Source organism: Canis lupus, chromosome 17 (assembly GCF_003254725.2).
Source record: "Canis lupus dingo isolate Sandy chromosome 17, ASM325472v2, whole genome shotgun sequence".
NCBI classification, from domain to species: Eukaryota; Metazoa; Chordata; class Mammalia; order Carnivora; family Canidae; genus Canis; species Canis lupus.
This window is the reverse complement of record NC_064259.1, coordinates 57,446,674-57,469,976: the sequence shown is the minus strand read 5'-3', so window position 1 is coordinate 57,469,976 and position 23,303 is coordinate 57,446,674. Positions and strand designations below refer to the sequence as shown.

Below are 23,303 nucleotides of genomic sequence, written 5' to 3'. Positions count from 1 at the left end.
CAGTGTTTAGCAATAATGTCCACAATAGCCAAGTTATGGAGAGGACTCAGATGTCCATCGACAGATGAATGGTTAGAGAATGAAATGCTTCTCAGCCATCGAAATATGAAATCTTGACACTTGCAACTAGGTGGATGGAACTAGAGGGTGTCGTGCTCAGTGAAGTAAGTCAGTCAGAGAAAGTCAATTTTCATACAATCTCACTCATACGTAGATTGTAAGAAAACTAGAGGGTCATGGGAGAAGAGAGGGAAAAATAAAAATAAAACAAGATGAAATCTGAGAGGGAGACAAAGCATAAGAGACTCTTAATCATAGGAAACAAACTGAGGGTTGCTGGAGGAGAGGCAGGTAGGGAATAGGGTAACTGGTGATGGGCATTAAGGAGGGCACGTGATGGAACGAACACTGGGTATTATATGGAACTCATGAATCACTGACCTGTACCTCTAAAACTAATGATACGTTACATGTTATTGCTCTGAATTTAGATTTTAAAACTGATGCTTAAAAAAAAAAAAAAAAGAAGTGATCGATCCAGTCCTCTGTCCTCTACCTTGAGCGCTCAGTGCCATGTGGCCACACCCTTGCACCTTCAACTCAGGCAAGTCCAGACAATAAACTGAAGAGATTGAGCTCTCCATGCAAAATGAATAAATATTTTTAATATTTATTTTTTTAAAAAGGAAGGGAATTTTATTTGAGCCCAAAAGACAGTGGCCTGGGGTGGGCAATCTTCACAAAGAAGAGAGTGTTCTGGAAAATGAATATTTGGTGTAGGGTTATCTACATTTTTTACATAAAAATTTAAAACTTGTTAGACAAAGACAAAGACTTTGCAGAGACACTGCAGTTCCTGGTCCTAAGTTTCCATTATATGCAGTGATGATATACGATAATGATTTTAATCTTATGGGAACCAGGTACACTTCTTCCTGTTTTCTTATCTTTCCCAGGAGGGTCCTTTTTGGTTATTTTCCTTAATAAGGCAGACGTACAACGTGTGCTTGGGGCAGACATAGAGTCCAGGCTTTGAGTTTTTGTGGAGTCATTTTGACCTCCGTAAGTGTGGAGGCATAGCTTCCCTGGAGCCCAGGAGCAGGACCCACAAACATTAGAAGTTGAAAATGTCCTTGATCAGGGCCCCTTCCTCAGGGACCTCCTAAGTCTCTGGTTCATAAGACGTAGTAGGTGGGAACATATGCTGAAGAAGTGAGGAGGTGCTTCAGGGCATCACTTTCCCCTGCCTTCTCAACCTCAGCTTCTATGTCACTCAACAGCACGGACACATCCACCATGGACATCAAGCACCACTGACCCATGACCTTGAACTGCCCATGTTTGGGTAGAGGAAGACAACCACAGGCCAATGACATGAAGTCAAGTCAATGAAATCTACAAAGCAATGTTTCATCTTTTTAAAATTGTTCTTCAATTTTAAAAAATTTTAATTCCAGCAACACTCAGGGAGTCCCCATTCCATCACTAGGAGTCATTTAAAGATTTCACCCAAGGAGAGACGACTGGGGACATTTTGACTTTCGAACAGATGGTGACCATTAAAGAAACTTAAGTGCGGATCTAAAACAAAAATCTGGAAATGGAGCAGGTGAGAAAAATAGGATGTAAATGGCATCTGTTTACTGGGTGGAAACAATACAATAAGAGTGCAGGTTAAGACAAGAGAAAAGAGAAAACAGAGTAATGTCAAAACTTTGAGGTTGAGAGATCACTTAAAACTTAGAGACTGGATGTGAAAAGGATGACAAATTAATACGGAACCCAACGTGTCCAAGAACGGTTGGTGCAATGTTCGGCCCTGCCTATGACAAGCTTCCTAAACACCAAAGGCACATGTAGGCCGACATACGTGCACTCACAGAAAACAGAAAATACCACAGAGAGAGGAACATGGTCAGAATTTTTTCCCCATCGAGTAAGTATAGCCTACAAGAGATGGAGACTTTGCATTAAATATGATGAAATCCCAGAATATTTACATCACTTTATATCCATATCCACCAAATCAACCAGGAGAGTGAGGGATTAGAGCATCGAATACAAAAATTCACAAGGCCACAGTGATCGCCAAAACAAAAACTCTAATGATGTAGAGCGGGGAGGGAGTGTGTTCCACGGCACAATGCCAGCCAATACACGTTGTACAGGAATGATAAAGTTAGAATCCTTCCAATGTACACACACGGATGCGGTGATGACACACCACAGGGATCATCACAGGATGACAACATTTCAGAGAAAAACTTTGCAGAAAAGGATCTTCATACATTCTCAGAGCTCCACTCACCACATTACTAGTTTTAGAGAGAAAACCATGTGTTCCTGTGAACAGATCTTTGGGCCCCTCCATAGCACGTGACCCATGCTGCTCTCGCAAGAACGGTGACGGGCAAACTGGCGCTCTCGGTCTCCGGGTGGGCTGAGCTGGGACACACAGAGCCTTAACTATGGAGTGCCCTGGCGAAAGGGTTAGGCTGAATTTAATCAGGAGGAATTTAATTTCCTGATCCTAATCAGGATCAGACAACTTCAGGATGTAGACCATTTAGACGGATATCTGACCTGTCCCCTACAAACAAGGAAATGTCACCACCACCAGAGACAGCCACCTAAAGGTGAGGAGATGTCTTGGGCTTGAAAGGACTAAACAGTGACACACTTTTTTAGTCCTTTGGAACCCAAAAGATCTCTTCTCCTTTTTGTCGTCTCTTATTTGTGGTGACAATGACTGTTTGAAGAAAGACAGGCGTCTTGTTCGATGGTCTACATCCTGAAGTTGACTGATGCCTACCTTGTGCTCAAATTCAGGCTAACCCTTTGCGGCCGGAACACTGCACAGTTAATGCTGTCTGCTCCTAGCGCAGCCCATCTGTTGGCCCAGAATGTCCAGTTTGACACGTGCTCTTTTTCCACGTTGCTCCCGAGTCCTCGGGTTCATCGCGGGATGGAATTGAGAGGAGCAAGACTTAAGGTCTCTCAAACCTGCACGTGATCCAGTCAGGCATTGGTCTCCTTGGCGATTTATCACGAGTGGAGGCTGAAGGGCTAGAATTTCTCTCGTCAAACCGTGTGTTGCAGTCAAAATCACAGAGTGGCTTGTGGTTGTGATGTTGATTCTCAGCAAAGGATCCCTTCCGTGCTCTGTTGGGGCTTTTCCTGCTGCACTGTTTTAGATTTCTTTTCATCAAGTGGAAAATGATGGGGTTCTATGGTAGGATTTCATTCACATGAGGAATCTCTTCTCCTATTTCCTGAGGTACTTGGTATCTGGCAGAGAGAGAGAGAGAGAGAGAGAGAGAGAGAAATGGAATGTGAGTCTTTGTCAGATGCTGCTGATAGCTGAGCCTGGAGGGGTGGCTACGTGGTCACGGAGGCCAGGAGCAAGCTGAGCTCCTGTGCAGAGAAGAAGCTGACGGGGGACCCACAAGCAGGCCGAGCTGGAGAGTAGGAGCCACAGGTCAGAAGTGACACCTCACTAAACTTACAGCGGCCTGTGTTGCAGGACCCAGGGACCCCTGTGCTCCACCCAGAAGGAACCTGGTGAACCCAAGCTCAAGGCTGCTGTGAACTTTTGCTAGATCCTGACTACCTCCTCCTCAGCAGCCACTTCATGCTTGAACCTGCTTCAGCAGAAGCCAAGTGGTGGCTTTCTCTTGCTTCCCAGGGAGGGGGGCACTCAGCACCTAACACACATATTCACAAACAGTCTGCCATAGGAAGGAGGGGACCCTTGGCAGACAAACACTCCCCCTTCTCACCCTTGTCCCAGTCTTCTGAGGAGGAGGCCAGGCTATAGAAGGAGTCCTAGAATGTGAGAGCCGGAAGGGGCCTCAGAATGTCCCCAAGTTCAGTTCTGCCATGTGCAGATGTGGTCCAAGAGGCTAAGGACCGCCCCAGCCATGTGACCTGTTCCTGAAAACCCTGGAGACTGAGACGAGACACAGGCTCAGGCCCTGCCCAAACATGTGGGGGAAGGGAGAAGAAAGCCTCAGTTCTGGAGGTGTGTGCAAGCAGTAGATGCTGTTGGTCACGTGGCCTGACAGGAAGACGCCCAAAGGGGCTGAGGGAGGATCCCAAGAAGGAGAGACTCAAGGGGAATTAACAAAAAGATCAGGGCATGTAGCCATGGCCCTACTCATTTTCACTCAGGTCCACCAACATTCTCTGAAGGTAATGTCCCACAGGATAGAACTTAGGGCATTTCCAGGAATATCCTCCGTAGATGGACTCACCAAATTCTGAAGTGAAAATGAAAAAGCATTAGTTTTATTTAGCTCCCTAGATTGTCATCCCTTCTTTTCCAAACTTTCCCTAAGTAAGAAAGTTTCTCAGTGTTTACACTGGTGTGCAGAAGGGCCTGCAAGTGGATTAACACAGGAGAATGAGACCTAAAATTCCCTACTGAGATTTTGTATAAGCACAAACTTTGATTAAAATATTTTGTTGCAAGCTGCAGTGACTCTGACGGGGGCTTTCAAATCCACTTAGTGACTAGTGAATTGGCGTTTTCAATGTCAGAGGAGGAAAGAAAGCACTAAATTCCTTTATTTTTGATCAGGGAAGAGATTCTATGTTGGACACTGGGTTCCTATGCAGGGTTTTATTCCTCCTGTATCCCATATTATAAAATTTGTGGGAGACTAAGATCCAAAAGAGAGATCATCCATCTAGTTCCTCTGCGTATCTTTTTCCTCTGCTTTCTCTAGGCTGCGGTGTTGAGGGAGGAATGCCGATTCCGTCAATGGCTGATAAACAGCTTTTCTAGGAAGTAGAAGCCACACGGGACCCTTCTGTACTGCTCACGGAGACCCTACTGGATCCATGGCCCTTCTAATTTCTAGGAGCATACTAGTGGAGCTTTTAAAAAATCCTGTTACCCAAATTCCACCTCACAATCTTGAAATCAGAATGTTAAGGTACTGGGAGAAGGCACTCGTGTTAGTTCACAGCTGACTCAGTGTTTCTTTTATCCTAGCATGATTGATTTAGAAGTATTCGCTAAGCTACCCTAATTCACACCAGTGTTTTCTCGGCCTCATCTCTTCCACCAGGAGGACACTGTCCCTAAGAATGTTGGTCTTCTTTCTGACAACCTGCCATGAATGACTTTCTTTCTCTGTTGGACTCGATTCTTGTGCATCTCCCCGGCTCTTCCAAAAGCAGCCCGAAGTGAATTCAGTACAATGCTCTAGAATGTTCTCTTGCCTGAAATTCAACCCAGTTACCTTTTCGCTGATTCCTACTGAGCGTGGAGACATGGTGATGACCGCGAAAAGGGGAGACGTCTTGATGCCTAAGCACCTCATGTTCTATTCCTTTTGGAAACCTGGCATTAGCTTCTACCTTTGGCCAATGTCTCTCTAGAAAAGTGCCATTCCTGTCCTCCACCTGATGCCAACTACCATGTCCCCCCTAAGGTGGGGGACACAAAGTTCCCGGAAGCCCCATACGGGACTTCCTTTCTCATCTGAGGCTGAGGAAAAACCTGACTCCAGGCCGCCGAGTGTGGCACTCCCAGCCATGACTCAGGTTCTCATTTAGTGTTTGTCCTGGGGGATCTTTCTCCTCTGTTTTCATACTTCTTATTCACATTGAGAAGATGAGGGTTAAGTGTCATCCGAGGTCAGATTCCCTGAAAGACCCAGGAGGAGAATCCTCATGCAATGGCTCATTAAGACAATGCTCCTGGGAGAAAGAGGCCATGGAGTTGTGGAAGCGGGGTTGGGGGGGGCTGGGGGGTGAGGGGGTGGTGGTGATGGCAAAGAAGCCAAGAAACTGTGTGATTTCCGGCAGACTGTTGCGTGTTTGGTGACATGTGTAGATGATGCTGCTCTGCTGAGGAGGCCCATGGGGCCTGCTGCCCCCTTGTCATGAGGAGAGGGGAGAGGGCACCTCAGGACAGCCCCAGCAGGAACACAGCAGAGTTCAGATGCAACCAGGTGATGGAGATGGAAGGGCCGGCAGGGCGGCAGCCCTTGTGGGAAACAGAGATAAGAGCAAACAAAAGAAGCACCAGCTATGGGAGCGAACACAGGAGGAAGAGCACGAACAGTGGTGGAGAGGATGGAGCTGTAATCTGAAGAAGAGCAATTGGAACCCATGCCCCAACAGCACAGATGTGATTACCTCTGCGCCCTAAGCTTGAAGGCGGGAAATCTGCATGCAAGTTGCCCCTGAATGAACTGCAGTTTCCTCTTGATAATCTTGTGTTTCGTGACACCTGGGGCCTTCATGGGGTCAAAGACTTGACACTCACACTGACTGGCCACCGAGCCCTCAGCAGTTTCACCTTCCAGCTTGAGAGTGTGGTTTGTCATGCCCACGGATGCATCCAAACCCAGCTCTGAAAATAAAAGCACATCAACAGGATCCGTTGTCATTCAGGATCTTTCTGAGCCCCCACCAGTAAGACGTCAAAGAAGGCCAGTGGGCAGGACGAGAGAGGCCATCGGAATGTTCACGAGTGAGGAGAAGCCAATGGACACATTTTGATTATTTCCTGTTTTGTTCATCTTTTTTACCCTACCAAGAGGGCCAGGAGGTCAATAGGCTCGCAATGGATGAAAGTGAAATGGGGAAAAACAGCATTGGTAAAAACAAAGAGTTACGGAGAAGAGACAAAGGCAAGGAAATCATGCTGGAAAGAGTCTGCACTATTAGAGAGGATATTGTAGAGATCTCACCCAAGTCAAAGTTGAAGGGAAGCTTTGGGAAGCAACAAGGAATGAGAAAGCTAGGGAATCTCTCCAACATGCCTCAACATATATTTCATATACGTGCATTATGTATAATATACACACCAAATACCCATCTGTTGTGCCATAAGATATAAATGTGTGTATCTGTATGTCCGTATGTACTTAATGAGTAAATGATTACATAGGGGCTGGGAGACATGCAACAGAATATTGTAAGACCCCCTTCTTGGCAGTTGAAATTGGAAAAAATACACAAATTCAAGAAGAATGAGAAAAACTTTTGCAAGAAACAGGTGAGCCTTTAAACATCGAGGAAGAATTACGAGGTGGAGGAAGTGGGAACAACACAGAGTAAAACCATCAGCCTATAGAATGATAGAATGTATCTGCCCCCAATTCATATGTTGCAACGTGATCCCTACTATGATGGTGTTGTGGAGTGAACCCGTGGGAGGCAGAGCCCCCCATTAAAGGGATTCCTACCCTATAAAAGAGACCCCACAGAGCTTCCTCACCTCTCCACCCAGTGAGGACATAACTAGAAGCAGCCACCTGTGAACCAAGCAGGAAGTGTCACCAGGCACTGAATGTGCACCTGTTGGATTGTGGCTCTACTCAGCCTCCAGAACAGTGAGATATTAATTTCTGACGTTAATAAGCCAACCTGTCTGGGCATTTTTGTTATGAAAGCCAGAATGGACAAAAAAAATCTGGCATGGACCCTGGTTTCCTGCTCAGGTCTCTGTGGAAAGTGAGTCATAGAGAGAGGGACTAAGCCAGCAGGTGGAGTCAGGGCCAGGACTGTGGGAGCCAAGGAGAGGTGACAGAGAAGCTAGAGGGAGAAGACAATAAGTACCTCAGTTTCTAAGGCCCTTGTCAAAGCTGTGCTTCCTCAAACACTCACTGAGCTCTTTCTCTCGGGCCTCTCCCTGGTGAGACAGTGCTGCTCCTTTTGTTACTTCCACGTGGGTACTGGATCACCTCATTTCTCAGATGAGTTCTGAGCCTGACAGGGGAGCCCCGGGACACCCCAGGCTCCAGGAAGGGACACGTAAAGGGAGGGAGGGTAAAGACACCATGACCCAGGGGAGGGTTGAAAAGTTCGGTCTTAAGGAAATCTGAACAGAGGTGGATCCTATGAGCAGGAGTCTGGGGAGGAGGCGATGGAGATGAGAGGAGATGATGAGCTGGAGGGAAGATGAGAGAAGAGAGTGACGTGTGCACTTTATCTAAGAGGGTGGCCCCTTATTTCTTTAGAAAAAGAAAAAAATAAACAAGAGATTGTGTTGTGAGTCTCTATTTCCACTGTGGCTGTGAAAGCTTAACAGGGAAAATTGGCTTGAAGATGTGGAAGAGGAGAAAAATTGGCACACGAGCCTCTGAGAAAGCCAGGGAAGATGGGGTCCAGCCAAAGTGGAGCCGGGGGAAAATTGCTCCACCCCACGTGTAACAATGCCATGAAACCATTTCCCAAGCATTAAAGCACCACAGAGACACAAGAATTAGACATTACAAATTCAGAGATGTTATCAAGCAGTGGTTGTTGGATCAGGCCCCCTAAAAATAATGTTGTATCACGCTCCAACTTCGATGGATCGGACACCATTGTCAGGGGTTTCAGATGAAGGTACTGAAGGGAAAATACATAAGAAGATGAATGGCTTGTCCCGTTAAAGAGCCCCGGGACACGGGGCAGAATGGATACTAAACACCAGGCTCTTGCTCACTCCCTGTATTGGAGCATCATGAGATTTGACCTACCCCCATTGTTGCCTCCAGCCACAAGCCTGTGAGTCCAACATAGAGACTAGAGCTTCCTACTTCCCTTCCCTCTCACCTTGGGAGAGTGGCCTTTGGTCCCCAGAACCCATCTTGGCTGCCAGGCTCCAGATGGTGGGGGAGAGGTCGAGCCTGGCTCTGTTGTCACCACGATCCAACTGCTGGCCCAGCTGCAACTGCAGAGAATTGGCCTCCTTGGTGCTGGGCTGTGGCTGTGCTCTTGAAGTTTGCACCTCTGCCCTTAGGAAAGTCAAGTTTCCCCTCAATAGCCCCCGGTGACAGGGCACCTGCATGGGAGCTGAAGCAAGAAGAGATGTCAATGGGATAAACCCCAGTGTTCCGTAGCTGAGCACTCCCAGAACACCCATTTCTGACGTCCCCGCCCGTCTGTGAGATCACCCTGGGAGCGGGCACAAAGGCAGATATCATGTGTGTGAAGATGTCACCATTATGTCTGTGCCTGGGAACGCTGGGACGGCAGGTGCCCAGGCTGCGAAGTCCCAGAAGCAAAAATCACCTCCTTGACTCCAGAGGGCCTTTAGATGGGCGCAGGAACTCATGCTTATTATCCTGTAACCTTCGTCCTATAGCCTACAGAAAACATTCTAGAGAGGCCTGGGGGCACGGGGAGAAGCAGGTGTCAGTGTGTACCCGAAAGATAACAGAACAACGGAAGACGTTTGGCCTTGAGGCTTCAGGTACCACTAGAAAAGGGACTTGGGAAAAAGTACCATGGACCAAGTCAGGAGCACCTTTCTTGGCTCTGGAGCCTTTGGAACTTTCTCATGTATAATTTTTGACTGCCCTTCCACCCACCCCACCTGTATGTTCTATTGCCACCCGGAGGAGGCGCTGACAGCTGTAAGGAATGTAGCAGAGGTCTGAGTCCCTTAGGAGATTCCAGGGCCAGAAGTGCTCCAGGGTCAGACTCTGTGGGTCTTCAGGGAGGGCACAAAGCACCCAGTCCCAGCATCACACACCCTTCAGGGAGGTGTGGGCAGCACTCCGTGATCAAACACACTCAGGTTTCCACTGTGAAGGGAGTATGTGTTCTCAGAAAGGGGGCTAACCAGACACTTGCAACACCCTCACGCCAGAGCAGGTCAGCTTCAGTCGGAGCCGTGCCTCCTCCCTGCCATGTGGGCCCTCGGGTGATCTGAAGAGCAAAGAAATTCTGCTAACAATCCAAATACTCTCCCAGAAGGGAAGTCCAAAAAATAGCCCGAGAGGGAACAAATGGGAAATGGGTTTTACTCTGCACGCTTGTGTGACAGGGCCCCCAAGGGGGTCTTGCTCAGCAGGCAGCACTTTTCTGAAGATTATGGAGAGGGGATCGCCTGTGCTGAGGCCAATACCCACCCTAGGTGCACAGGCCACTGATCATTTACACGACATGGTGCACAGAGAGTAGATACCTGACTGAAACCATATCCACACGTGGAAAAATCAGTGATGCTGCACAGAGGGTGCAAAGTACTCCATCCATGGGGATGAAAAACCAGAGCTAGAGCCTTAGCTTCACTGAAACCACAGGGTACAGGCAGGGCTGGGTGCTCAGGATCTTCTATCTAAATGCTACAGAGGGCAGCTCAGGAGCAAATCTTTGGGATCAGCAAAAATATAATAGATGGTGCAAATATGGAGCTGACTGCAAACCTGTGTGGACAGCAGGAGAGATTATAGGAAGCAACGCAACTGGCAATAGAATTTCATGAGTAGCAGAAGACTCTAGTTGATAAAAGAAAGAGGTCTGGGGATCCCTGGGTGGCGCAGCGGTTTGGCGCCTGCCTTTGGCCCAGGGCGCGATCCTGGAGACCCAGGATCGAATCCCACATCGGGCTCCCGGTGCATGGAGCCTGCTTCTCCCTCTGCCTGTGTCTCTGCCTCTCTCTCTCTCTCTGTGTGACTATCATAAATAAATAAAAATTAAAAAAAAAAAAAAGAAAGAGGTCTGTTACCCAGGTGTCTCCAGGTGACATAGTGGCGGCTAGGTTTTTGCCTTTTTCCCTCATTTCTCCTCTCTCCTGTCTTGGTACCAATGCCTGCACTGCACAATAGTGAGGGCGCAGGCGGCAGAGGGTAGTCTGGGACAGAAGGAAAGAGAAGTTGTCTGACCCATATGATGCCTTTTCTTATTTAAGGAGGCTCCATACCCAGTGTGGAGCCCAACATGGGACTTGCCTCACAACCCTGAGATTAAGACCTGAGCTGAGATCAAGAGTTGGACACTTAACCAACAGAGCCACCTGGGTGCCCCAGTGTTTTTAAAATTAAATCCAGGAGCAGAGTTCAAAAAAACCAGTATGAGTCTACAAGGCCTGTTGGCAAGCTTGCATCTCTCAGCCTATTTAGGTGGTTGGATAGAAAGCAGAGAGGCTCTCTGGGGCCTCCCCAGGAACTTTCTGGCCCTCACAATGGGAGTACTTACCGTCCACATCAAGACCCAAGAAGAGTTCCTGCTTATCAGATGTGAATGAGGCACTTGTATAAGGCCTGCAGGCGTCTGGCAGGTCATGGCCACTGAAGGAGTCCAATAAGATTCATCCAGTGAGTCCTGTGGGACTTCATTCTCTTCTGCCACTGGCAGCTCCCTGTGGAGCCTCGTGTTCCAGGGAGTACTGGAAGATGCAAGAAGAAGGTTGAGTCAACAGGGAGTCCCAGCTGGTCTTGGTGGTAGGGAGGAGGGAGTGGTGACAGAAAACAAATGGGAAGTCCCCATAAAGGGACATGAACCAGTCTGCCTCCATCTGGGGCCAGAGTGTGGATGCGCTGGGGATAGATCAGGGAAGTGCTCACAGCAGAATGGGAGCTTATGGGGAAGGAGTTTGAACCACCCAGTGCACAACAGTTACCACATACAGAACACTCAGAAAACAATAAAACCAGCACCAAGACGTTTGCAAACATTTTGTTGAAAGTGACAGAAAGCACCATCAGAACCCCAGGCTCCGGCAGCATGGTAGATTCCTAGAAAGCTCCTGTGTCCAAGGCCTACTTCCCTAAATACTGAGGCATGAATTTTTTCCTAAATACTGTCTTTGCCATGAGTTCTTGCCAATGTTGTAATGACAAACTGGCAGAGACAGATGGGCGTCTCGGGCTGGACCCAACACAAAGAGAGACTGTGAGAGTGCAAGACATCCTGTGATTGCTTAGCATCCTGCATCAGTGAACTCTATTTTCCCACATTTGAGAAGGATCAACAAAGGGGCCTGTACGAGTACCATAGTGAAACAGAGAACAGGGCTAGCGGATCATTGTGTGGGTGTCTGAATGGGTGAAACAGGTACGTGTAGCACTGTCTAGATTTCCCTGGATCCGAGATCACCAGATGTCACCACCAAATTAAAGCCCACGATTCTTCAGAGTTACCTGGGGGCATATCTGGCCTTGGTCTTCTTCCTCCCAATAATCATTATGAAGCCTGGTGGCTCTCACTCCCGTCTTGGAGAATTGAAGGAGTCAAAACACATTCATCCGGTGGGTCCTGGAGGATCCCCTTCTTTTCAACTTCCTGCTGCTCCAGGCTGTGGGAGGTAGGACAGGAATGACAGAAGATCGGACCAAGAGGATCCCACACCATGGCTTCCTAAGTGGTTTTGAGTGGAGTTACAGGGAGTGGTCACAAGAAGCGTAGCGGGGGCGGTGAGGGGGGCATTGCCTTGAGAGGGAAGAAGCGATCCATCCAGTAAGAGACAGAGTGTGGCTGCCAAGGGATGGCAGAGCAGCAGCAGCAGATACTCAGTGCACCGGTCACCGAGGGACTGACTAGGAATGAGAGCCAGCCATCCCAGTATGGTACAGTCCCAACGTGAAGCAGAGATGGAGACCAGGCCAGGGGCAACCACCACGTGCCTGGGTTGTGTGGGCTTTAACATAGATTGATCAGGCGGCTACAGCTCTGGAGTCCTCGCAGACTGGAGAAATTTGTGCCTTCTAGGCACCATGGTAATAATAGTGTCACATGACACTGCAAGTTTGGGTTAAGTGCTTCTCTTGGTTTTTCATTTTGCCGGTTGTCTGCTTACCAATTCCTTTGCTACTCACCTGCCCACCAAGGACCTTAGAGAATTGTGTAGGAAATAGATATGCACCTCTTCCTCGTGTTCATTTAGAGGAAAGAATGGGTATTTTGTAGCTACAGGGCATCTTAAGGCTAGTGAATTCATCTTGATCTTACAAGTACCACAGAGACAACAGACGACCAAGTTAACGGGGCCATCCATTGTTTCCATGTCTAGTTTTGCTTCTTGCATCTGGCACGCGAGACTCTCTAGACTTCACTTAGAGTCCTTTCGGAGGCCCTGTGCATTTTTTTTTAAAAAAGATGCTATTTATTTATTCATGAGAGACACAGAAAGAGAGGCAGAGAAACAGGCAGAGAGAGAAGCAGGCTCCCCATGGGGAGCCCAGTGCAGAACTCGATCCCGGGACAGCGGGATCACGCCAAACCACTGAGCCACCCAGGCATCCTTGCCCTGTCCATTTTTACCCACACATTACCGGTGCCTGAATACTCATGGTCACCTGGGGGTGAGTGTTTCTTGTTTTTCTTCATCCTCCTCATCGTCATAATTTTCTGCAAATAAATTCAGAAATGTCCTGTCAACTATGTCCCACATCAGCACTAGACACACAGTGGGCTTATGTGTCCCTAAATTCATAAGGACAGCTGCTGCAAACAGTGTAAGGGCAGGTGGGGAGTCTCCTGTGAGCCCAGGACCTTGGAGCGGCCTAGTGCAATCAGGGCCTGCGGCCGCCTTACCTGAACTGAGCTTTCGGGCAAGGCGCTTGGCCAGCCTGCCTCCCTCAGGCAGCTGCTCTTGGAAACCCTGCCCTCGAGAATGCTCAGGGTCATGGTGGGTGAGGCGGTCCTCGAGGTGCTCATTGAGGCGTTCAGAAATATCTGTCCCTCCCCGTAACTTTTGATACAACCGGGTCAGCTCTTTAGCATGATCTTTAATTAGGATATGACATTGCCTAGTGTGGGACAGAGAAAATTTGTAAATGCAGAGTTGAAGCAAAGATTAGAAGAGCTTTTGTGGAGACTTCTGGGAGAACTTCCCCAAGGAGTCCTGGAAGCCGAATTTGGGCATGTGTGTGGCGATCTGCCTGTGGCAGAGAAAGAAGGTAAAACAAGGCCTCCTCTATCAGAGGGCGCTCCTGTGAGCCTCCTTGACATCCCTTGTATCTTCTGTGTCTGTAAAAAGCCAGGTGTCTTCCTAAACACACATCAGAGAGACGTCCCTTGAGCTTCTCACTTAGGGCACACTCAATTTCTGGTAAAACCACATACAGTGCATCATGCACTGAATGGACATGGCTCCGACACAGAAGCATGAACGTAATCACGTAATCAGCTGGCGGGAACTGGCAAGCTCAGGAGAACGGCGGGGTTAAGATGACCGTGTGTTCTAAAAGAAGGGATGACACGCTGTGGTCAGGAAGGTCGTGACGGTGTCAGATAGAAATGAGGGGGCGAACTCACAACATCGTGAACGTGCTAAATGCCATGAACTGTCCACTTGAATTTGATGACGTTGACATGTTTTTTAAAAAGAGAAGCTGGGGCTCTGAGTCACAGGAGTCCATAATCTACCAATTACTGTGGCCTTAATGGTGTTACAACTATTTGTGTAACGTGCCTGCCATGACCGTTTCTGCCCTTCTCCTGGCCCAGGCCCGTTGCTGCCCCAAGTCAGAGATGCCCTCAGCTTCCCTCCAGCCTCCCACATGGAGCCCTCCTTACCTGAGCTGCTCAGCGAACACCTCTGTCCGCTTCCCCTCCTCCAACTGCAGCTTGTCCCCCAGCACGGGTCCGATGATGTCGGTGAGCTCTTTACACCCTGAGAAACAGAGATGCCTGCCTCAGTGGAAAGCTGGACATGCTGCTGTGCTCGCTGCCTTCAAGGGACGGGGCAGGGTCCAGCCCAGGACAAATGTAACCCCGGCAGCCAGGCTCTGCAGTGGGAGCTCCACGCCTCCTTCCTCAGCCTCCCAACTACGGGGTGTGTGATTAGTCCCCGTTTTAGAGCCGAGGAAGGAACAGCCCCGAGCCACAGGCAGTGACTAGACACGGTGAGTAACTGGTATTTGGTAGAGTCAAAATTCACATCCGCTCACAGCGACCCTGATCATGGCCACTCTAGCAAGCCTTGCAGCCTCTTAAGTAGACACTGAGCAGGGACAGGAAGTAGGCCCCTAGGACGACAGGACTGATGGGTCCCCTGAGCTGGGATTTCTCTGTTGAACAAGTATGCCGAGGGTAAAAATTCATCCAGATGCACTTGTGTGAAGTATAATGCATAAAGCCAGAAGGAACTGAAAGGAATATGTCCAAATCCTAATAAAGTTTGTGATTAGAAGCAGTAGAATTATGAACAGGGTTTACACAGTGCCAGGCTCTGCTCTGAGAGCTTTTCAAGAAGTTACTCAGTACTGTGATTCGAAGAAGTAGGTGCCACAACAGTAATAACCCGGGAAGGCTGGCCCAGAGACCTTGCTCCTCACCCCTGTATTGAGGTGCCTCCACTCCAAGCTCTCAAGTGATATCTGTTTTCATCATCTTCACAACAGGTTTCCCACAATTTTGTGATTCGTATTAGGAGAGATGTTAACAAAACTTTGCTTGTGCTTTCCTGAAAGCTCAGGAACTCTTCACTTTCCTAAATAGCAGGCTTCAATTATCACCTTTCCCTGCATCAATCTTTTTTCATTTTCCCTCCCGTTGCTGTACTGAAAGCCAGTTGTGAGAACATGACAAAAATTAGGGCTCAGAGCATCAGGATTCATTACATCCCTGCAGCCCCCTCCTAAGACCAGGCAGCTGAGCTCCCCATTTCAGGCTGACTGTGGGGGAGGGCCTACCCCCCACTCTAGCTTGGGGGGTTACTGGGGCCGCGGTCTCTCCCACTCACCCTCATCCTCACTTGGCCACGTGTTTCTTGGCCCAGACCTTGACCTGCTCGCCATCCTGCTTCACTGAAGTTTCCCCAGCTTCGGGAGAGATAGATGGAGGCAGCACAGATTGTCTGAAATTCCCTGAGACACCCTCAACCTTACCACTGGGTATCAATTGGTGGCCTCTGCGGGCTTAGGAAGCAGAGCCTGTGCCCAGGTTCCCTCTCAATCTGGTTGATTTCCAGGAGGCTGATTTCTGCCCTTGGATCAGACTGAGGGCCAAGAGGCGCTGCCATGGTGACCAGTGGCAGACGAGGTAGAGCTGGGGACTGGGGAGAAGAAACCCAAACACAGGATGGGTTAAAAACAAGTGAAATCAAGTAAGTTTAATCAGGCCTGAGGGGTGAGGATACAGGAATTCTTTACTTACTATTGGCAACAATTTGGGCAACACCCCAGAGCACTCGAGAGTCGGTAACCACAACAACAAGCTCTGATGCCAGAGCTGAGAGCTGAAGGCAATGCCCCTCGCTCAGACTCCGATTGGAATGGCAGGGGGAGCACCCAGCATTCTAGGTAACGGTCTGCAGTTGCAATAACAGAATTGGAACGTGGTGGGGATCAAGGAACCTTGGGAGCCACTGATACACAAGACTGCCTCGTCTCCCTGAAGGTCACCACTGATGGGGACCACCCCTCAGCAGCCACTCTCAATAGCTGTCTACCCTTGTGCTGACACCACAGATCCCATCTCTTTCTAAAAGTATATCTCAGCATAGTTCTCATTGTTCATTCTTGTGTGTGGATAAAGTCATCAAGGCAGATAGAGTTTCCCAAGTTTTCTTTTTTAAAAGATTTATTTGTTTAGTTGAGAGAATGAGAAGAGGGGTAGAGGGAGAGACTCTGACAGGGAGCTCAATGCAGATCATGTCCGTAGCTGAAACTCCCCATCAGATCATGACCCTAGCGGAAACCAAGAGTCAAACCCTCAACCAAGGGGAACGCTCAGGCGCCTCACGCAGCAGGTTTTCTTAAGGGTTGTCGTGAGGTCATTCCATTTCTCTTTCGGGTAAAATAGGTCTTAAGCTTTTCTAATATGTGAACGATTCCAAAGTCTTAAACTGTCATGATGTGACATGGGTCTTCTCTAGTTTTTTTCACTATTAAAAACAGGAGAAAGACCAAAGGTAGTTTACGCAATTGATTTTTAAAAATATTTTCTGTCTGAAATCTCTCAGTATTATTCGTCCTGCATTTCTGTGTTGTGTAGGTTTCTTTTCCCCTTTGAGAGACCATATATTTTCAATTTTCTTAGTCATACACCTACCTAGGAGTAGAATTGCTGTGTCACATGTAACCCTATGTTCAACTTTTTGAGGAACTGCCAAACTATTTTCCAAAGTAAAGTAACTGCACAATTTTACATTCTCACTAGGAAAGTGTAAGAATTCCATTTCCCTACAACCTTCACAACACGTATATTGTTTCTTTTTTTTTTTTTTTTTAAGTCCTACTGGAGGGGTTAAGTGGGATCTCACTGTGGTTTAGATTTGTATTTTCCTCATGACTAATGATATTGAGCCCCTTTGTGTTCATTGTTTCATTGAAATTATCCTTTAGAACAGCTTAACAATAACCCACAACCCTTGGACCAACTTCTCCAGGATCATGCCTGGGGCTGAAGGTGGCGCTAAACTGCTGAGCCACCTGGGCTGCCCTAAAAATAAAATCTTAAATTTTTTTTTCATAATATGGAGAACCAGGGTGGCTCAGTTGGCTAAGACCCCAACTCTTGGTTTCAGCTCAGGTCATGCTCTTAGGGTCTTAAGATTGAGCTGGGGCTCAGTGTAGAGTTCTCTTGAGATTCTCTCCCTCTCCCTCCCTGTCTGTCCCTCCCCACTGCTTGCAGGCTTGTGTGGGCGCTCTCCCACACTTTCTCTCCTCGCAAATCAATAAACAAATAAATAAAATCTTTTAAAAATTTAAAGAGTTAAAAATAAAATAGAGATTGAGGAAAAGTTTGAAAAGAAGCTAGCTAAGAGGGAATGTGTAGTACAGTTTCACTTAATATGGCCCTGGATCAGTTAAAACCCAGTCAGTATTCCTAGCTGGGCTTGAAGCTCAAACCCCTCAGCTCCCAGATTAATGAGCTCTCTGGTTACTCAACCAAAGGCAGGCACTGGTCCTCTATGGGGTCTCTCTAACCCAAGCTGCTAGGCTTGGGCTCGTTCACCTTGTGTAATTATATCAGCTCAAAAGACATTGAGCCCAAAAATCATGTCACGGTGTCCACAGCTACATGATATCATAGAATCTGAAATGTGTCAGGGTCAAAATTACCAGACTCTAGCGTGCCCCATTCAGAAGGAAATGCTACATTTCTTTCAGAGATGAGTCAATAGAAAGATGTCATCATCCCACCCAGTATAAACAAATGCTGTTTGGAATGCATTTCTCTGGATCATGTCCCAAAGGCTGACTTACCAGTTTTGGTGCCTATTGGTCCTCACCAAATGCTCCCAGGACTTAGCAGGCTCTGTGGAGTCCCCTTCCACATCAGTGCATGGCCATTCCCTCCCTTCCTCTTCCCACCATACTGTGGGATGCTGGTCCCCATGCCTTCCCCCTGGTGAGTGGGAGACTCACATAACATTGCTTGTTCCTCTGGAAATCCTATTCCTCCATTCTGGACCTAACAGACACATCATTTGAATCTATCTTCCTTCTCCTTTTGTTCCCTATACAATCTGGGCTCTGATTTCCAGAATATATCCTTAGCATGATCCTGAGATTTTTTTTTTATTGTTGTTCTTATGCCTAGTGTTATAGTTTTCATTTTCAAGAGCTAATTCCCTCACTGCTCTGCTAATGAGGCCTCAGAATTCACAGGAGGCCTCAACCCAGAGGGTGATTATGTCACTTCCTGCCTGGTCAACCTGCTGGCCATTGGCGTGGGGGCTGGGGTGGGTGGGGAAGATGTGGGCATGTGGGGCATGGATCAGAGGGGAAGTAGCAAGGCAGGGCATCTCCTAATGGGCCTGTCTTATGTAGAGTAGGCAGCAACAGTGGCTGCTGTTTAGGCATCTATTGCTCACAGGCTCTAGGACCTACTACTCTAGGACTACCACCTGATTTATTCCAAGTTCTGTGTAGAAGGACTCCAAGAGTGTGCATGTGTGCACACAAGTGCATACCCTTGCACTTTTCCGTGGGTCCCAGAGATCCTGAATTTGCGGCATACAGAGTACAAGGCTATGCCTGGCCCCACAGGCTAGTTTTCTGTATATGCTCTTGTGGGTATACAAAAATTGCCCTATTTTTTCAAGGTAAGATGCTCTGTTGCACTTCATGTTTTCCTGTTTAGTCCTCTCCAAATGTCATGAAAGGCATGTTAACAACACATTTGACTATATAGGCTATTTAGTCCACCAATGTCATAAGCCTTACTTAATAGGAAGTTTTACATACATGTTGAGGATGAAATTGGGAGGCACAAGCAAAGAAGTCCAATTTGAGGCCCCAACACTTTTTGCAGGAAACTTTTTCTTATGTTAGGACATGCTTTGGCCCAAGTTGAACATATGTGGTGTCTATGTGGTATATGAGGCCATCACTTACACATACCAAGCTGTTTAGGGTCATCTCCTATGCTTATAGTTACATAACTGATGTGACAGGTTCCAACTGGGCCACATAAATCCATAGATTCTGTTTGATTCCCTAACGGGTTCTACACACACCAGATACATCCTATTGTAAGCATGAATAGGGAAGGCCTCTCCCAGTACTAACTACCATTAATGTGTTTGCCAAGAGGTCCCTTACCAGATGTTTATAAGAAAAATTAACTGGGATCTGTTTGTCACCCAGGCCAGCCTCACTGAAGGGAATTAACGACACCTGAAAGGAACATGGTTGTTCTTCTATTTCCCAAACTGACTAGATGGAGTTTTTAGGCAACTTATAAATCAGCAGGAACTCAACTTTATTTCTCTGAGAAAATGTACAGTGTTTCTCCCAGTCTTGCTTATTAGTCAGAGCCAGATTTCTGAGAGAGAGAGCTATACAGATTTTTATAAGAAATAGCATGAGGAATTCAACCTGAGATGTAAAGAGAGAACAGTTGGAATGCTACAGAGAGAAAAGTGATCACTTCTTACAAGGTAGGAGTTCAGAGAAGAAAAATGGAGGGGATATATCAGAAGATAAACAGCGAGGGGGAGGGAGTCTTGGTAAGCTGCTGCAGGAAAGTGGTATAGCACACACTTTAGAAATCTACTCCTGTGAGTCTTCCCTGACTGAAAAGTGCTCAGGGGGGAAATAGGGCAGAATCACAGGAGGGCAGGGAAGTCTCAATATTCTCAGAGATACAGTAAGAATAGGGATTCCTGGGAGAAAGCTCAACCTATGCCTAAACTGCAAACTGTAGTAGGATCATAGGACCGATGCCTCCAAGGTCCTGGTAAAGGGCTGGAACGCGGCAACCTTCTTGGGACATCTGGGAGGCAGGCTGGGTTTGCAGTTCAGTAGTGCAGGTCTCTCTGTCCCAGGGCCCGGCAGCAGACAGAAGCCGGCTATCCTCTGTTCCCTCCAGGAGATGTGGAAACGAGGAGGGGACAAGTCAGTGAAAGCTCTCTCGCAGCTCGGTGCCCTCAATTTATATGAATCAGTGCCCCTACGCCTACCCCCAGGAGGATCTAAACCACTGTGCATGAGAGACTGCAGTTTAGTCCTCATGGGAAAGTCTTGGTTCTGGGGCTGGAGGTTTGGCTGTTGTCATTTTTTACCCCTCCTTTTACCTGGGAGAGGTGCAACCTCCAAGGAACTAAGGCCTTACAGGACAAATAGTTCACACTAAGCTTGACCACCTGGCAAGGGGCGGGGCGTCTCCTCCCAGGGACAGACACCTGAGTAGCAGCACAGCAGGCTCCTCCCGCAGAAACATCTGGAACAACAGGGTAAAAGCAAGTTTACTTACCAAGCAGCACTGAAAAGTTCCAGGACTAAGGGAAAATAGTATATAGAACTTGAGGTTTTTTCCTTATGATTTATCTTTCAGGTTAAAAATTTCCAAAATTTTTTCCTTTTTCCTGCCTTAACTATATTTTATCAACTCTTCATTTTCAAGTTTTTTTCCTTTTTCCTTTCATATTTTTACAATTACATGTCATAGATATATTCTTCATTTTTGGATTCCTTTCAATGTATTTGATTTAATATTTGTAGATACAGAAGTTATGGGGTTTTTTGGTCTTGTTTTGTTTTATAATTTTGGAATTTATATCTTCTAATATATGGACCAAAATTAACTCAGAACCAAGTGAAGCACTGTGTTGGTCCACTCTGTGAGACAATTCTCTCTTCCTTTCCATTCTGTCCCCCTCTTTTGTCTTCTTGTTTTTGTTTCTGTGGTTGCTGTTTTTCTCTACATATGTTTTGCTGGTTTATATAAATTTGGAATTTAGCACCTTCTAATATACAGAACAAAATACACTTAGAACCAAGAGGATCATCCTCTTAGTCCACTCTGTGAGACTATATTCTCTCTCCCCCACCTTCTTTTTTTTTCACTTTTATGGTCTTTTTTCTCTTTTCCTATTTTCTTTTCTCTTCTTTCTTTTTTTTTCTTTTCTTTTACTTTTTCTTTTATTTTCTGGTCCCTGACCTCTTTGGAATTGTCTACGGTGTGTTTTACTTAGGTTGTGGTTGCTATTTTTGACTCTGCTAGCTCATACAGCCATTCTGCACCAGACAAAATGACTAGAAGGAAGAATTCACCACGAAAGAAAGAACCAGAATTGATACTCTCTGCCACAGATCTAATGGATATGGATTTAAGTACCATGTCAGAGATACAATTCAGGGGTACAATTATAAAATTACTGGTGTCTCTTAAAAAAAGCATAAAGGACTCTAGCGATTCTCTTACTGCAGAATTGAGATCTAATCAGGCCAAAATTAAAATTACTTGAACTGAGATGCAGTCTAAACCAGATGCTCTAATTGCTAGGGTTAATGAGATAGAAGAGAGAGTGAATGACATAGAAGACAAGTTGATGGAAAGAGAGGAAGCTGATGAAAAAAGAGAAAAACAAGTAAGAACCCACAAGGAAAGGCTTCAGGAAATAAGTGATAGTTTGCGAATGAATAATATTCATACTGGAATTCCAGGAGATGTGGAGAGAGAGAGAGAGCCACAAAGTATATTTGACCAAATCATAGCTAAGAATGTCCCTAATCTGGGGAAGGAAACAAGCATTCAGGTCCAAAAGATAGATAAGAGGACCCCCCCAAATCAACAAAAACCGATCAACACCCAACATATAATAGTGAAGCTTGCAAATTTCAGACATAAAGGGAAAATCCCCAAAGCAGCTCAAGACAAGAGGTCCCTAACTTATATGGGGAGAAATATCAGATTCACAGCACCTCTCCACAGAGACTTGGCAGGCCAGAAAGGGCTGGTGTGACGTAAACAGGGTACTAAATGAGAAAAACATGCAGCCAATAATACTTCATCCAGCAAGGCTGTCATTCAGAATAGAAGGAGAGATAAAGAGCTTCCAGGATAGGCAGAAACTGAAAGAATATGTGAACACCAAACCAGCTCTGCAAGAAATATTAAGGAGGACACTATAAGTGAAGGAGGGAGCCCAAGAAACAATCCACAGAAAAAAGGACTGTATAGGTAATACGATGACACTAAATTCATGCCTTTCAATAGTTACTCTTTTTTTTTAGATTTATTTATTATTTATTTATTTATTTATTTATTTATTTATTTATTTATAGAGACAGAGAGAGAGGCAGAGACACAAGCAGAGGGAGAAGCAGGCTCCATGCAGGGAGCCCGATGCGGGACTCGATCCCAGGTCCCCAGGATCATGCCCCGGGCTGCAGGTGGCGCTAAACCGCTGCGCCACCGGGGCTGCCCTCAATAGTTACTCTTAATGTAAATGGGCTAAATGATCTGATCAAAAGACACAGGGTATCTGACTGGATAAAAAAAGCAAGACTCATCTGTATACTGTCTATAAGAGACTCATTTTAGACCTAATGACACCTCGAGACTGAAAATGAAGGGGGTAGAGAACCATTTACAATTCAGATGGTCCTCAAAAGAAAGCTGGGGTAACAATCCTCATATCAGATAAATTAGATTTTAAACCAAAGACTGTAATAAGAGATGAAGAGGGTCACTATATCATACTTAAAGGGTCTATCCAACAAGAATACCTAACAATTATGAATATTTATACCCCTAATGTGGGAACAGCCAAGTATATCAATTAATAACCAAAGTAAAGGGATACCTAGATAATAATACATTAATAGTAAGAGACTTCAATACGGCACTCTCAGCAAAGGACAGATATTCTAAGCAGAACATCACCAAAGAAACAAGGACCTTGAATGATACACTGGACCAAACGCATTTCACTGATATATACAGAACATTCTATCCTGATGCAGCAGAATACATATTTTTCTCAAGGGCACATGGAACTTTCTCCAGAATAGACCACATACTGGGTCAGAAATCAGGTCTTAACTGATACCAAAAGATTGGAATTGTCCCCTGCATATTTTCCAACCACAACGCTTTGAAACTGGAAGAAGAAATTTGGAAGAAACTCAAACAAGTGGAGGTTAAAGAGAATTCTACTAAAAGATGAATGGGTCAACCAGGAAATTAGAAAAGAATTAAAAAGATTCATGGAAACTAACAAAAGTGAAAGTACAACTATTCAAAATCTTTGGGATACAGCAAAGACAGAGTCCTAAGAGGGAAATACATCACAATACAAGCCTCCCTCAAAAAATTGGATCGGATCTAAAGGAACTGGAGAGGGAGCAGCAAATAAAGCCTAAACCAAGCAGAAGAAGAGACATAATAAAGGTTAG

The 23,303-nt window shown here is 46.4% G+C and overlaps 2 protein-coding genes and 1 long non-coding RNA gene across 5 annotated transcripts in view; 1 reads left to right on the top strand and 2 right to left on the bottom strand.

Moving 5' to 3' along the window:
• LOC112664092 (phosphodiesterase 4D interacting protein) overlaps nt 1-23,303 on the bottom strand; it is a 400,486-nt gene that overhangs the window by 4,731 nt on the left and 372,452 nt on the right. The window lies entirely within an intron of this gene.
• Nucleotides 9,060-12,810, top strand: LOC125752742 (uncharacterized). The gene is made up of 2 exons (XR_007402900.1): nt 9,060-9,196; nt 10,640-12,810. It is a non-coding gene; the product is annotated as an uncharacterized LOC125752742 (long non-coding RNA).
• LOC112664086 (putative neuroblastoma breakpoint family member 5) lies at nt 10,462-15,936 on the bottom strand. Of its 2 annotated transcripts, XR_007402897.1 has the most exons (8): nt 15,829-15,936; nt 15,416-15,727; nt 14,248-14,344; nt 13,264-13,478; nt 13,026-13,077; nt 11,871-12,025; nt 10,927-11,116; nt 10,462-10,582 (listed from the first exon to the last, which is right to left on the bottom strand). XR_007402897.1 is itself a non-coding variant. In XM_049095464.1 (7 exons), exons 2-6 carry the CDS (start codon nt 15,468-15,470, stop codon nt 11,914-11,916), a joined length of 531 nt encoding a protein of 176 aa, XP_048951421.1. In that variant the 5' UTR covers nt 15,471-15,727; nt 15,829-15,936; the 3' UTR covers nt 10,784-11,116; nt 11,871-11,913. The 2 variants fall into 2 exon arrangements, 1 of the variants encoding a protein (XP_048951421.1); XM_049095464.1 differs by lacking the exon at nt 10,462-10,582 and having other exon boundaries at nt 10,784-11,116.

Excerpts from the sequence above, each read along its gene's own strand:
- LOC112664086 (XM_049095464.1), bottom strand. The coding sequence starts at position 15,470 with ATGGCGAGCAGGTCAAGGTCTGGGCCAAGAAACACGTGGCCAAGTGAG. Across the intron at positions 13,078-13,263 it reads TGCCCGAAAGCTCAGTTCAG|AAAATTATGACGATGAGGAG; the intron begins GTAAGGCGGCCG and ends ATTTATTTGCAG. Across the intron at positions 12,026-13,025 it reads CAAGAAACACTCACCCCCAG|CCTGGAGCAGCAGGAAGTTG; the intron begins GTGACCATGAGT and ends TACCTCCCACAG.